We start from the raw sequence: 16,601 nt of genomic DNA, 5'->3' as shown, positions 1-16,601 counted from the left end.
ATATCTATAATTTCTCTTAAGGTTTTATTGTGGTACTAAATATTTCTACTAGTAATGTCAATGAACTTAATGGTCCTTTTAAATGATTAATCCCATTGAAAGAAGTTTAAGCCCCTAATGATGATATCTTTTGAAACCTTCAAGAAACTAATGTAACTGCATAAGACTCGGTTAGTCTCAAACTCAAGAGATTTTCTGTAACATACTGTACCTCCAACACTGCCAAAATCTGTGCTCAGAACTGGGGAAGATTGTACTGTTTTTTTATGTACCATAGAGCTTATATTTTTCACTTAGACAATTTTTAAAATACTTTTAGCTTTATGACAATATTTAATAAGCATTGTAATGCTCCTAATATTCTACCTTAGATACTAAATACTGTATTCCTCTTTCAATACCCCCTCTCTCATTCAGCCATTAAAGGGGTTGTACTTGACTGATAATTAATAAGCTAAGTATAGGAAGAATATGCAAATCTGTCTTCCATGATGTAAATAGGAAGACAGTGCCTCAGTCATGCTGCCCACAAGGGGGAGCTCCCTTTAACATCATGCCCGACCTTCCCAGAGGCCTTTGCTGCAATGATGTGGGATTTTACCAAGTAAGTCTCTCAGGCGAGGACAACTGTTTCAATTTATTTGGATCTCTTCAGCCCGGCACAGAGAAAACTAACTTGGCAGAGGTGAGAGGCTTCTAGACAGGGTTAAGGGGATATCGTCACTCCTTAAGGAGCGACCACTATGTAGGTTTGTGGAGTCTTACTAAGCCATTTGCGCCCTACTGTGAGGGATCATGGGAAGAATATGCAAATCTGTCTTCCATGATGTAAATAAGACAGTGGAGTGCAAATGGCTTGATAAGACTCCACACACCTACATGGTGGTCTCTTCCTAAGGAGTGACGATATCTCCTTAACCCTGTCTAGAAGTCTCTCACCACTGACAAGTTAGTCTTCTCTGCACTGGGCTGAAGAGATCCAAATAGATTGAAACAGTTGTCCTCGGCTGAGAGACTTACTTGGTAAAATCCCACATCATTGCAGCAAAGGCCTCTGGGAAGGTCGGGCATGATGTTAAAGGGAGATTCCCTTGTGGGCACCATGACTGAGGCATTGTCTTCCTATTTACATCATGGAAGACAGATTTGCATATTCTTCCCATGATCCCTCACAGTGGAGCGCAAATGGCTTAATAAGACTCCACACATCTACATGGTGGTCTCTCCCTAAGTAGTGACGATATCTCCTTAACCCTAAGCTAAGTATAGGACATTCATTTTAGATCAGTGCGGGTTCAACACCTGAACCTCACATAAATCAGCTGTCCTTATTAGTGCATGGAGCCAGAAGCAGACTGCTCTATACACTATGTAGTGGCCTGCCTGAGAACTGACTCTTGGATCACAGCTGCATTTGGTAATCCATTTGGGGAGTCCGCATGAGGACCCCCGAACTGACTACCAAAGGCATTTGCAAGTGGTGTGCAGTAAAAGCACACGGACCCCATAGACTATAATGGGGTCTGTGTGTTTGCCGCAAGATCTTTGCACGAGTCATTTGGACAGGAAAGTAGATTGTGAAGTACTTTCCTGTCTGCATGTTCCTTGGGGTTTGTGTTTTTTCACTGCACACCACTTGCAAATGCGATCGGATTATTGACGCAGATGTGAACGAGACCTGAACTGTAATAATTTCACTTGGCCACTGCACAGTGTACAGAGCAAACTTCATTTAGCTCCTTAGGCTGGGGCCACACGAGACGGAAATGCCGCGATTAGCCTGCAGCGAAAATGCTGCGGGAAAAATCGCGGCGTTTTGCATTATGGGCAAAGTGGATGAGATTCCTTAGACTCCCATATCCACTTTGCGGCAAATACCGCCGTGCATACACACCACAATTTTCAAAACTGTCACAGTTTTGGAAATCACAGCATGTCAATTACACCTACAGAAATGCTGATGGTTTCCCGTAGATATAATTGTAACAGAAAGTCCGCCGAGGAAAACTCTGCAAACTTTCTGTTCAAAGCGTTGCCTTCCCACCGCGGTTTTTCCCGCAGTGCTTTATTGCTGCGGGATGTCCCGTGGGGCATTAGCCTTACACTATCCTAAAAACAGCTGGTCGGTGTTTTATTGCCAATTTTATTCTATTATGTTCTTACCAAGCAGATATAAGGATTTTTATTAAGTGACAGCTGAAGGTAAGTGGGTGAAAACTTTATATAAGGTCATTTTAGTTCTCAGCATTCAAGTTTAATGAGATCATCTCTCTCTCTGTATATATACAGTGCCTTGCACTGTAAATTGTGTCCCACTTGTTTTTGATTCTTCCCAAAAATATAAAAATTTGATATCTTTATGTTTGAAGCCTCAAATGTGGCAAAAGGTTGAAAAGTTCAAGGGGGCCAAATACTTTTGCAAGGCACTGCGTGTATGTGTGTATATATATATATATATATATATATATACACACACACACATATACACACACACACATACCCAAGAGCTCTTTTCTATCTCATAGAGATGTCTATTGGAAACACTTAAAATACCATACACAGAACATGCTGCATTAAAAGAAAAAAATGACAAAAACAGTAAAAAAGCATAAACATACTATAAATGGCCACAACAAAATACAGTTTCTAGTGCATTTAATAATCAATTTATTGATTCAGAGTAAACATCAGACTACAACATTTTTGCTTAAAACAAAAAAACACCAGAATTGCTGCAAAAACATAACATTTTTCCTGTGTGTGAAACCATCCTCTAAGACATTTGCCTGCCAAACTGCTCAACTGGTCTACTTGGTCTCTTACTGTTTTTTAACTGTTTCTTGCCTGTTTTCTTTCTTTCCTCTGTATCTTGTCTTTATATTTGAATTGTAGTGGGGTTTTGTTTATTTTGTAAATGCATTTTTTTACCTTTATGTCCAATAGGTGACATTGTCACACATGCTGGCTTCTCTGTTGGAATATAGAGACAGTATTTTCTCTTCTCTTTTGTACTCAGCACCGTTTTGTATTGTTATACACCATGTTATTGACATATATTTTCATTCAATAAAGGTTTTTGAAACTAAAACTAACAAAATGCCCCAAAAAAATTGGTTTGCGTGAAGCCAGCCTTACAGACTGAATGAATGGTCAAACTTCCTAACATGTCATAAACGGTTGCTATGTAAATATATTATACCAAACCAAGCTTTCTGACCTAAACAATGGAAATCCCCTTGACCTAAAACAATTCTTCATACTTGAAGTAGTTTTATGAACAATGTGCATTAGATTTATGGATAACATCTGTCTGTAAGAATTGTGCTGCGGATGATGTACAAGGCAGCAATCACAGATAATGTAGACGACAATAAACATTACAGATTCCAATTAAGTATTGAAAATCTTCTCTGTTTAGGAAGAGACTTTGGTCCATATCTCAGCTAATTGACAACAGATGTTTACTATGTAACTGCTGTTTATGAGCTTTCCCACATTTATAAATGCTTGTGTAAGTTAAAATGAAGTATAAAAAGTTGCACAAAATTTTGGAGGAATATTCGTTAATCCATTTTTTTGTTTGCATTATTTTCAATTATGTAACTTTCTTGGCATTATACTATGTTAGCAAAAATTTTATGTTGTCATGTGAATAGCCCCATATATTAACCCTTTCGCTGCCAGGCACGTACACTGTACGTGCTCCCAAGGTGGCACTTCAGTAGCGGAGGATGTACTTAGTACGTCCTCCCTACTAATGCCGATATCTCTGGACTGCATCAACATATCTTGATGCTTTAAAATGCATTTTAAAGAAGAGACTCTCATCTTTAAAATGATATCAGGGACTTGATGATTTTACTTACAGTTTTGTAGTGATTCACTGTTGAAAACACTATTTGGCATTGAGATCCAACTGCAGATCTCAATTCCCGACAGTGTTTCAACAGTGAATTTCTCCAAAACTGTACATCCAATCATCGAGTTCTTGCTATCATTTTAAAGAGGAGATTCTCCTCTTTAAAATGCAATTAAAAGCATCAAGATTTGTTGATGCAGTCCAAAGATATAGAGCTCCAAAGTGTCCCCCCCCCCTCCTGTCTAAGCAAGCAATTTGCTAACAAGAAAGGAAGAGGGACACGGAGCAGCCCAGCAGAGAGAGAGAGACACAGAAACGATCTGACTCTTGCATAACTTGTATGTGACAGCAGGAGGGGGGTGGCAGGGACTCTATTGTCCCTATTAACCCTTCTCCTGCCAATCAGAGCATATGCTATACATTTGTCTCTGTCACATACAGTTATAATGTAATTCCCCCCTGAGCTTTTCTAGTGGGGTATTCTTATGTTATACCTCCTGAACATAACCGGGAAGTTTGTTGGCACTGTGACCCAGACGTTTACAATTGTCCAGGTCGCAAGCCAAAAAAAAAAAGTCGCACCAAACACTTACACAACATATACATAAAGTTGCAAATAAAGTTTACATTTCACCCAATCCCTGTCCTGTCTATACCTGAGCTTTCTACAGTAAAATACGTCTCTAGTGATATCCGTTACACACTAAAATAATAGTAATAACGATTATCACTAGAGATGAACGTATAGATTGCTAATATTATTATAGGGAGATGGAAAATAAAATTTTTATGTAAAGTCCTATTTAATTTGCATTCACAAAATGGGATGGCACATTTCTGCGATTTTGGCGATTCTTTAACACCCGCCCCTGTAAATATATACATGTGTGGTATGTATGAACGCCTCACATATTGTAGTTTTATGGACAGTACATTATGTTTGCAGAAAGGGATTTCTTGAGCCGCACTTTAGTGGCAAATTTGAATTTTTGCGCAATTTTTGCTAGCAATCTCTGTTTGCGGCAAAGATGAATGAAGGTGGTTGTATATATAAACTATTAAATTGTGTTTTTATATACGGTATGCTGTGTACTCCGAAAAAAGTTAGATTTTGGTATCACAGTCACAGTTTGGTAGGTGCAGTATAGCTTTTTAACATATTAGTGAACAACAGCAAAATCCTGCTTGTCTTCTGTATTCGTGTTTTTGGGAGTCCGAGCTCTTGTTGTAGTTGATGTTTGCGGTACATATAGTATATATACACATTGTATACACCATAAGCTATTATTTTAAAAGTATTTTGTATATGAATGTGAGATTGAACATGAGTTTTAGGTGCAAATATGTGTTTTAGCGTATTTTTTCAAAAAATTATTTGTGTTGGTCGCAAAGTTGCATGAAGGTGGATGTGGCTATCGATGACCCATTAAGACATTTGTAATCTTCAGATTGTCTACTTTGAAAAAATATATAGGGTTTAGGGGTTCACTTACTTTTCATGGTGTGTAATCCCTACATTTTATAGGATGATACTTTTTTAACATTTCCAGCTTCAAAGCAGAATTTTGTTCCTTCCAGTTCTAGCGATTTTCTGAAGACACGTGCATGCGGGTTCAGGCCATAGTGATATGTATGAACTCTGCACATGTTGAACTCTTATTTTTAGGAGGTTTGGTGCATTTAATTTTTTGTTTGGTTTCTGCTTTTAACAACTAATATACATTTATTTGCATTTTTTCATAAAACATTCACTTTAAATCAAAATTGCATGAAGGTGCCTGTTCGTATACAGTACCAAGTGGCATTCTGACAATGCTGCAGGTGTCTACTTTAAGAAAATATATAGGTATGGGGGGTTGGATGCTTTTTTAATGTTGCAATTTAGGTTTGATTTGTCCATCTCATAACTGTGAAAATTGCTCTGGCTACTGGAGGTGCAAAATTTCCAGAGACCCTTGGCAGCGAAAAGGTTAAGATTATTTCCTTAAGAATTGCTAAAAAAAAAGTATGTATTTTTACTTAAAAGTAAGTATTGATGAAAAATAGGCCTTACGCAGATCAGTGGCTGCTTCTTCATTATATAAGGTCTCAGTAAAGAATTCACTGAAAACATTAAAAAAAAAAAAAAATACACAGGACAAGAGGGTTTTTCTTATTAATAATAGTAAATACGAGAGATGAGCGAGTAGTATTCGATCGAGTAGGTATTCGATCAAATACTACGGTATTCGAAATACTCGTACTCGATCGAGTACCACTCGCTATTCGAATGGAAAGTTTGATGCAGAACAAACATTGATTGGCCGAATGCTATACAGTTGGCCAATCAACGCTGGTTCTTCTCCTACCTTTAGAAGTCTTCTCCGTGCAGCTTTCCCACGGTGTCTTCCGGCTCTGAATTCACTCTGCCAGACATTGGGCCTGGGCAGAGCCGACTGCGCATGCCCGCGCTACAAGAAAATGGCCGCTTTGACTGTAAGCGGTCATTTTCTTGAAGTGTGGGCATGCGCAGTCGGCTCTGCCCAGGCCCGATGCCTAGCAGAGTGAATTCAGAGCCGGAAGATGCCGCGGGGACGCTGCACGGAGAAGACTTCTTGGAGGATCCAGCCCAACCCTCACTTGTGGACTTAGTAAGTGTAATTTGATCGAATGTTGCCTACCCCTGAAACGAGCATTTTCCCCCATAGACTATAATAGGATTCGATATTCGATTCGAGTAGTCGAATATTGAATCTCGAACATTTTACTGTTCGCTCATCTCTAGTAAATACCAACCATTATTAGAATGCTACGACTTTTAGAGACAACCTTTCTCCTTCGCTAGGGAACTGAAAATATGTAAAGGTATATTTTTTTCAGGCAACCCTCCCTTTTATTACAGGATGGATTATACTTGAGGACTTCTGGAATAATGATCTAGAGGACACCTCTTATATTTATTTTATAAATATAGTCCCAATGTGCAATTGCATGTAATTTAGCTCCTAGCACTCATGACTGTCAGAACCCTTTTCTTTAACCCCTTAGCGACCCTTGACGTAACTGTACGTCATGGGTCGCATGGGGATGTATGGAGCGAGCTCACACGCTGAGCTCGCTCCATACACGGCAGATGCCGGCTGTATAATACAGCCAGGACCTGCCACTAACAGCAGCAGTCGGTGCCCGAGCCGATCGCTGCTGTTAACCCTTTACACACTGCGGTCAAACGTGACCGCAGTGTGTAAACGGCGCCGGCGGCATGGGCGCCGCCATGTTTCGCCGATCGCCGCCCTCCTGAACGTCACAAGAGGGCGGTGATCGGTTGCTATGACAGCCGGAAGCCTATTGAAGGCTTCCAGGCTTGTCTCTGCACTAGATCTATTAGACGATGCCAGAGGCATCGTCTAATAGAAGTGCTGCGATTTTCCTATTCACTGCAATACTGTAGTATTGCAGTGAATAGTATGAGCGATCAGACTCCCTAGGTTTCAAGGTACCTAAGGGGTCTGATCATAAATGTAGCAGAAGAAAAAAAAAAGTTTTTAAAAGTATTAAAAAAATAAAAAAAATATAAAAGTTCAAATCACCCCCCTTTCCCTAGATCAGCTTAAAGAACATTAAACATAAACATATTAGGTATCCCTGCGCTCCAAAATGCCTGAACTATTAGAATATTAAAACATTTATCCCATACTGCGAACGGCGTAGCGGCAAAAAAAATAAAAACAGCCAAAAAGCGTTTTTTTCAACACTTTGCCTCCTATAAAAAATTGAATAAAAAGTGATCAAACCATCGGATCTTTCCCCAAATGGTATCAATAGAAACATCATCTTGTCCCGCATAAAAAGACACCACAACCAGCTCCATACATGGAAATATGAAAAAGTTACAGGTGTTAGAACATGATGACACAAATTTTTTTTTCTATTTTGCAAAGTTTATCATTTTTTTTAAAAGTATCAAAAAATTTCAAATACTATATAAATTTGGTATCACCGCGTTTGTACTGACACGTAGAACACAGGTAACATGTCATTTGTACCAAACAGTGAATGCTGTAAAAATTAAACCCATAAGAAAATGGTGCAAATGCATTTTTTCTCCAATTGCGCCTCATTCTGAATTTTTTTCCAGCTTCCCAGTACATTGTACAGCATATTGAATGGTGCCATTACAAAGTACAATTGGTCCCGCAAACAATAAGCTATCATGTGACTCTGTGAACTGAAAAATGAAAAAGTTATGGCTCTTGAAATGTGAGGAGGGAAAAACGAAAATGCGAAACCAAAAAATGGCCTGGTCCTTAAGGGGTTAAAAACTGAAAAAGTATTAACACTGCATGAGACATTTTTTATAATTAAAGTATTCAGTTTCTAGCTATTCATATTACTGTGAAAATATACAGAAAATCCAGAGAAACACAGAAAAAAAAGATTCTCAACAGTGCTGGATCGTCATGGAAACAATAGCGATACATTCCACCGCTAATTGTATTTTACACTATTGTCTTGAAACTGTACTGTGGCATAAAAAAGCAAAACAGAAAGAAAAAAGTACAAGATGTTAAATAATCTGAGATGTTGGTGTGAAAGATATGAATATTCCCCTGTAAAAATGATCTTTGGCTGCTAAAATAAAGCTATAATTAAATTTTCTGATCTCTACTCGTAACTCGCCGGCAATGGTAGAGTATTTGTATATTCTACTTCTGATATACAGGTGTAGCAGATTTAACCTAAACTTCTGCAATCACCATGTTATGCTATCACAGAAGACAAAAAAATTATTAAAAAATATTTTTCCAGTGCCTTTTCATTGGTTTTGCAAAAGAACCAATTGCAGAAGTTTGGGTTAACTCTGTTACATCTATATATAAAGGAAACATACAGACTTGAGTATTAGCCACTTTATATCCCATGAGCTGCTATCATTGTATATTAGCTGTAGGGTATGGTTAAAGAGGAACTTTCATGTCCTCTGTCACATGTGGTTTTATATACTGCTATAAAGCCGACGGTGTGCTGAATTCAGTGCACTGTCAGCTTTCCCGTTATGTGCCCCAGGGCTGGAGATATCAGTGCCATTACCGATCTCTGCCCACTCTCAGAAAGGCGTCCCCCTCCCCGACAGTACTCGTCCATGCCCCTGTACTGTCAGAGGGGGTGTGCCTTACCCCCCAGTGATGACACAAAGCTGTGAAGAACACCTCCCAGTACTAGACTATGGACAAGTAGTATCAGGAAGTGCTTTCCTCACAGCCCAGCTAGACTTTTAGGAACGCCCTTCTGACAGTGGTTGAGATCGGTGCTATTACTGTATAATGGCAAGGATATCTCCAGCCCAGGGCACATAATGGGAAAGCTGACAGCGCACTGAATTCAGCGCACTGTCGGCGTTCTAGTGGTATATAAAACCACATGTGCCTGAGGACATGAAAGGTCCTCTTTAAAGGGGTATTCCCACCTCAAGGATCCTATTTATACTACTAGCTTATGTAAATTAAATATTTATTAGAGTTTTACAAAATACAATGATTTAGCAATGCTGATTTGTTTCCTTCTATATGAAATTATTCCTTCCATTGTTTACACATCATTTCCATGACATTGGACTTGTGTGATAAGACAGCACAGATGACATCACTCACTGCTCTCACTGTTATCTACAGCTCTGCAGGCAGGACAATGGTTCAGCTAATTGCAGTTTGCTGATAAAGCCCTGTCTGTTATCTCTTTATGTAAACACACAGATAAAACGGAGTCTGTTCTCTACAAGCATGTGCATATTATTAGATCTGCATTTATATTACATTTCTAGTAATCATAATACGTATTGTGATATTTCATAGTGTCCTATTCAGCAAGCTGGAGGGTGGATTTGTCTGGATGATAAGGAATACAGGAAGTGAGAATAATTTACAGCAGGCAAAGCTGCTGAAACAGGGAGATGGGAAAACTCTGTCAACATAAAATGCTGCAGTAGTAGATATAAACAGAAACTGAGCCAGTGGCATGCAGAATTCACAGCTGTTTAACCTGTTAAGCTGTTTTAGGTGCAGTCAATAATGGTTTTGTAAGTGTTCAGGTCCTCATCCCTATCAGCACCTCTGCAAGTGATTCTGGATTGCTTTCAGATTAGAGTAACACTAAAAAAAAAAAATGTTTGTTTGGTTGTTTTTTTGGTTTTTTTGGGGAGGGGGGGATAATTGATCTTAAGTTGTGCAAAACTAGTACAACAAATTTCATCAAATGAAAACAGAAAAAACATCCCAATGGAAAGCTTTTCTCTTTGAGGTTTATATAAACTTTAGCAAGAATTATTTGTTTCACAAAGGCTATTATTTTAAGTTAAGCCTGAGTAATATACAGAATATAACTTTACAATATACTATATACTTATAATATATATAGTATATGGCCCTGATCTCAAAGACAGAGGCAGTTTGGGGATATTGACCACTTCAATATGTATTACATTTTCGTTGTTTGTTAAATATGGGGGGGGGGGGGGGGATTACCGTCATTCTGTTGCAGACACTGTATATTGTAACCCATGATGTATTCCTCCTCATATCCAAATCTATTTCAATACTTTAAAAGGGGGACAATTTCTAAATGTGCAACATGATGTCAATGTGCAACATGTAAATGCACAAATAAAACTGATATCTTCATGATGACTTGACATGGCACTTTGGTATAAACATATTTTATTTACATCTATAAAGCTAAGGGTCCTTTCGTCTGGGTCAAGGGACCCATAACAATAATATAAATTGTTGATCAGTGCTTATTCATAGGGCCTTTACACTGTCTGTCACAAAATGTATAGTGGATGGCTCATTGTTAATATTATAACATATTGTCAGCAGTTCATACCCTTTTTCACAAGGGAAAATCTTCTACTCGCAGTGATAACTTTTATAGTGGAATAAAAGAGATGCTCAGCTACAGTAACAAACACGCATTAGATTATTTATTGCTAGGTCATTGACTGTGTACACAGGACAATGATATGGGTTGAGTGTTTATGAGTCAATCCTAACCTCAATAACACCAAGATAATATTCTATTACTAATGATAGATACTGCAGTGCTATGTGAGGACGATCAGCCTCATATAATTCCTTTATATATAACAATTCTCTGTTTCTATCAAATAGCTCTGCTGTTATGTATAGATACTCTATACATTGCCCTATTTTTCCCCATATGTTTGCCACAAATTCCCCACATATATCAGCTTTGCCTCACAAAGACCAACCTTATGCACAAAGTTAGATACAAGCAATTTTGTATACTTATACACTGTCTACCAATAAGTATTTGGACACCTGTGGTAGAATAGAAAAACAACATTTATTCATATCCAATACTTGGTAGAACCCAGCAGATGCTTCCTTATGGATGGTATTGATTGACACAATACCCCTGGATGCCTGTTGAAACTCCTGGTGTTTGTGAGCCATCGGTTGGGTGCGGTTTCTCTGGCCAGCACTCGTCGGTCTCTATCTCCCAGTTTCGGGGGTCTGCCGACTTGGGGCACATTCCAACAATCACCGTTTACCTTCCACTTCATAATCACATAGGACTTTGTCGATTTTGGGTAATTCAGTTCGCTTGCTATGTCCCTTAAGGATTGATCATTTCTGTGGTACCCCACAATTACCCCTTTCTCAAAATCGGATAACTCTGCACTTCGTGGCATCTTGCATGCGACTAATGTCAATGCTCTAATGCCAATGCTGTTTCCTATTTAACGGCGGAAGGCATGATGTACATCACAACCGCAGATATCTTCATTTGCATGGGTGTCCAAATACTTATCGGTAGACACTGTATATCTTATTTACAGCCTTTTTAATTCCCTTTGTGATATTTATGCACACCAGCATAACTGTATGTTGAGATGTTATTTACCACTTTATATTATCTCCGTTTTATTGATGATGCAATCTGAAGTTTTCCATTAGTTCCAATTTATCTAAAGAATTTTAGCGCTAATATCTTCTCATTATACTGTACGGGATAATTCAAGTGAATTGCTACATTTATATTTTTCAATATTGGAAACACAATTAGATAGATAAAATGTAACAGGCGATAATTTATACATTAATACCCTTACATTGAATGATACTGTATATGGTATTATTAAAAAATGTCAGAAATGTGCTTGGCTCCACAGTGTAAATAAAATAATTTGTCATGTTTGAGACTATTGTTCTGAAAGAAGCTGAGTTTCCCTGTACAGCAAATATAGTAGTAATTGCTTACCTGACTCACAGGCAAATGTCTTTGAAGTCTCATCATGAAAGATAATTGCTACCGCATGTTTCTTGGTCTCTCGAGGCAGTCGTGTTATAGTTTTGATGTTGTGCAGTTCTGTTACCTTGAACAAGAAAGACTTATGTTTGTTTTCCATAAAGTATACAGTCTTCTGTGCTAATGGCTTCTAATAAATATAATATTGGAATAATATGTTTATTACATTATTGCATGCTGATTTTATAGCCGATTCCTACCATTCTCTTTTTAATTACACCTTTACTTTCAACAGAGAAATCAATCAAAGTAACAATAAAAATACATACTTCCTGAAATATGGCTTTGTCACATTTTATCACATTTTGTAGAAAAAGGACTAACTTATGTTACTAACTTAGAATTTCTTGTTACTAATGGTAATCTTATGCATACAAAAATCCCCACCAGGGCTTAAATAATTTTGATACTCTACGTTGGGTATAATAATAAATATAGAGGAATAATCGTCTCATCCCAAATCTCTTAAGCAATTAAATATTATTTAAGAATGCAAAATAAATGGATAATTTCTCGGTTTTCCACATACTGATACATTAGGCCTTATATTGGGACTTGCCACAGGAGGGTCCTGTAATTATTCTTATAAATGTTGAAGGATAAATACGCTCAGAAAAGAAAGTATAACATTAATGCACAATATATTGTCATTACTGTACTGACGTATTACCATAGGTAGACATAGTAACAAAATAACCAAGTAACAGTAATGTTATCAAATAAAACAAGTAGATCAAGTGTAATCCACTATATTATCTTACCTTGCTGATCCAGAGGGACCCTCATTAGACCAATGGTAGAGTAGGTAAGAAAGTAGCCAATGGCCTCAACTCATGAGGAAAGAGTTCTTTTTGGCTTCACGTATGGCAATTTGAATAATTTTCTGATTGATACCCATCTAAGTAATCTAGTACATATAACTTATAATATCATATTAAATCCAATCTTTTTAACTTAATAATGGAAACATCCTTTAGCAGAAAGCTAGTCTAACTAGATCGAACACTACTCGCTTATCTCTAATTATTACATTTCCATGATGGTTGCACATTCTACATATCACCAGGAATATGCAAAGTTGCGCACTTTAGACTCCGTCATGTTGTTTTAGCAGGTCAGTGAATGGGGTTATGATAAATTCCTCCCGGTTACTGCTTCTAATGTGTAATAATTACATTTACTATGAACACATGTGTTTTATAAGATTGCATGCATTTTATTTACTCTATGCTGATTTTGATCAGACTTTTTTTTTCACTATTGTGCTTCACAAGTATATAATCACTGGTTTATTGAATATATAGGACATTTGTATTGTATTGTATATGATTGTGATATTTTGTGATACATTGTATGTAATTGAATTTATATCTCCCATGATGCACTATAAATATGTGATGTTGTACACTGCTTTTCACTGATTGAGAAAGGATATATACATATATATATATATATATATATAGAGAGAGAGAGAGAGAGAGAGAGAGAGAGAGAGAGAGAGAGAAGAAAGAGGGATTTAACAAAGTTTAGCTGACAACTGTGGCACAGAATGTCAACTCAACCTTTTCAATGGTTTTTATTGTATTCTGTGATGAGAAATGCTGCAGCAAGTTGTCAGTGTCACTTATATCTGCAAGTTGTGAAGTAGTTGAAAATACTTGATAAACTCATAACCAGCAAAACAAGAGGTCCCGATGTTTGTAGCAAAATAACAAATATCACAATGATGAATCCAATGCTCCTAGTAACTATAGACCTGTTTTACAGTAGAACTCTTTAATTTGCCATTTCTGAAATCCCCAGAATATCTTATTGAAAGATTAATCAAACTACAGTAATTCTGCATTACAATTACTACATTAGAATGAATTATACAGCTGTGCCCTCTCTTAATTTATCTTGAAATTGGTTAAGGACTCCAATTTCTCATGAAACCAATTCAATACAAGCTAGCAAAAATGCTGACAAGCTGCAGTTCAGAACATTTCAACTAGGTGGTCATACTAATAGATTTAGGATAGACATGTTATTATAGACTTTTGTGAAATAGTGTTGTTTTGAAAATCTAGTCGCATTGTGACATGCATATCAGGACATGTCCAGATAAGAGGGAAAGTAAAAGCAGAGGCACGTTTGCCATTTCTTTAACATAAAAATAATATTGTTTGGTATTATTATTATTTTCTAAATAAACTTACTATAGATACTGTAATATTGGTAAGACATTTTTTAAATCATAATCCATATTTGTCTTTTTCCATTATAGATAACTTCAAAGTTTGACATTACAATCATTTGTTTGTTTGTTTGTTTTTTTGTTTTTTTGTTTTTAAATCACAGAGATCCACTGTCATATAGTTGTATAGCTGATAAGGTTCTAAATAAATCAGAACAAAATTGTGAAGCCCAACATCCTACAGTGATAATCCAGAGGAAGGCAAAAAACAAAAACAAAAACAAAAAAAACCTTCTATCATCTCATATAGGTTAATAGAGGAAAAATAATTTCCTTCCAAATATGGCAAATTAAACAAACCTCTGAATAAACATCTCAGCTTGACAAATTAAATTACCAACTTGTACAATTTCTAACAGAACTGTCATACAGATGTATCAGTGTCAAAGGTGGGATACTGTAACTTTAAAAAAAAAATGAAAAATTGATTTATTTTGAATAAAAAATAGGTGGGTTCCCCTTACTGCTTCTACAAGACACTCTAGTTCCCATTTACCACCATATTGTTATGGTGCTGCAATGGAATTAAAACATACACTCACCGGACACTTTATTAGGTACACCATGCTAGTAACGGGTTGGACCCCCTTTTGCCTTCAGAACTGCCTCAATTCTTCATGGCATAGATTCAACAAGGTGCTGGAAGCATTCCTCAGAGATTTTGGTCCATATTGACATGATGGCATCACACAGTTGCCGCAGATTTGTCGGCTGCACATCCATGATGCGAATCTCCCGTTCCACCACATCCCAAAGATGCTCTATTGGATTGAGATCTGATGACTGTGGAGGCCATTGGAGTACAGTGAACTCATTGTCATGTTCAAGAAACCAGTCTGAGATGATTCCAGCTTTATGACATGGAATTGCATTATCCTGCTGAAAGTAGCCATCAGATGTTGGGTACATTGTGGTCATAAAGGGATGAACATGGTCAGCAACAATACTCAGGTAGGCTTTGGCGTTGTAACGATGCTCAATTGGTACCAAGGGGCCCAAAGAGTGCCAAGAAAATATTCCCCACACCATGACACCACCACCACCAGCCTGAACCGTTGATACAAGGCAGGATGGATCCATGCTTTCATGTTGTTAACGCCAAATTCTGACCCTACCATCCGAATGTCGCAGCAGAAATCGAGACTCATCAGACCAGGCAACGTTTTTCCAATCTTTAATTGTCCAATTTTGATGAGCTTGTGCAAATTGTAGCCTCAGTTTCCTGTTCTTAGCTGAAAGGAGTGGCACCCGGTGTGGTCTTCTGCTGCTGTAGCCCATCTGCCTCAAAGTTCGACGTACTATGCGTTCAGAGATGCTCTTCTGGCTACCTTGGTTGTAACGGGTGGCTATTTGAGTCACTGTTGCCTTTCTATCAGCTCGAACCAGTCTGGCCATTCTCCTTTGACCTCTGGCATCAACAACGCATTTCCGCCCACAGAACTGCCGCTCACTGGATGTTTTTTCTTTTTCGGACCATTCTCTGTAAACCCTAGAGATGGTTGTGCGTGAAAATCCCAGTAGATCAGCAGTTTCTGAAATACTCAGACCAGCCCTTCTGGCACCAACAACCATGCCACGTTCAAAGGCACTCAAATCACCTTTCTTCCCCATACTGATGCTCGGTTTGAACTGCAGGAGATTGTCTTGACCATGTCTACATGCCTAAATGCACTGAGTTGCCGCCATGTGATTGGCTGATTAGAAATTAAGTGTTAACGAGCAGTTGGACAGGTGTACCTAATAAAGTGGCCGGTGAGTGTATATTATACAGTTGGCACATGGTTTTTATTGCAAAGGTAGAGATAATTCTGATTTAATAATATATAGACCATCAGAAGCAGGTTGATATTGTCAGAATGGGTATGCCCATGGATATTGGCATTTCTCAGCCTAAACATAACAGTCTGCAACTGCCCCCATGTTTCTGACCATCATTTGAGATGGTGGGGTACTGGTGGTACCATGCTTTTCCTGTTGAAAAAAAAAAAATATTCAATAAAAATTGAAAAGTTGTAAATGCATTTGCATTAAGCCCCTTGGCTATGAGTCTAGTTCAACCAATTAACTTTATAAGTCACATAATTAGTTGAATACAGTCTCCCGTGTGCAGTCAATATGTCACATGATCTGTCAGTATAAATACAACCATTCTGAAAGATCCCTGAGGCTGCAACATTACTAAAAAAAGATGAAAACTGA

At 37.7% G+C, this 16,601-nt stretch overlaps 1 protein-coding gene across 2 annotated transcripts in view; it reads right to left on the bottom strand.

Moving 5' to 3' along the window:
* Positions 1-16,601, bottom strand: part of DOK6 (docking protein 6) — a 366,775-nt gene that overhangs the window by 214,997 nt on the left and 135,177 nt on the right. For both annotated transcript variants that reach the window (XM_075270784.1, XM_075270785.1), the window contains exon 3: positions 12,119-12,233. In XM_075270784.1, the coding sequence (XP_075126885.1) occupies positions 12,119-12,233 (115 nt within the window). The remainder of the gene's footprint in view (positions 1-12,118; positions 12,234-16,601) is intronic.

Source organism: Leptodactylus fuscus, chromosome 4, assembly GCF_031893055.1.
Source record: "Leptodactylus fuscus isolate aLepFus1 chromosome 4, aLepFus1.hap2, whole genome shotgun sequence".
Classification (NCBI taxonomy): domain Eukaryota; kingdom Metazoa; phylum Chordata; class Amphibia; order Anura; family Leptodactylidae; genus Leptodactylus; species Leptodactylus fuscus.
The sequence above is the reverse complement of the archived record's forward strand: the minus strand, read 5'-3'. Positions and strand labels throughout refer to the sequence as shown.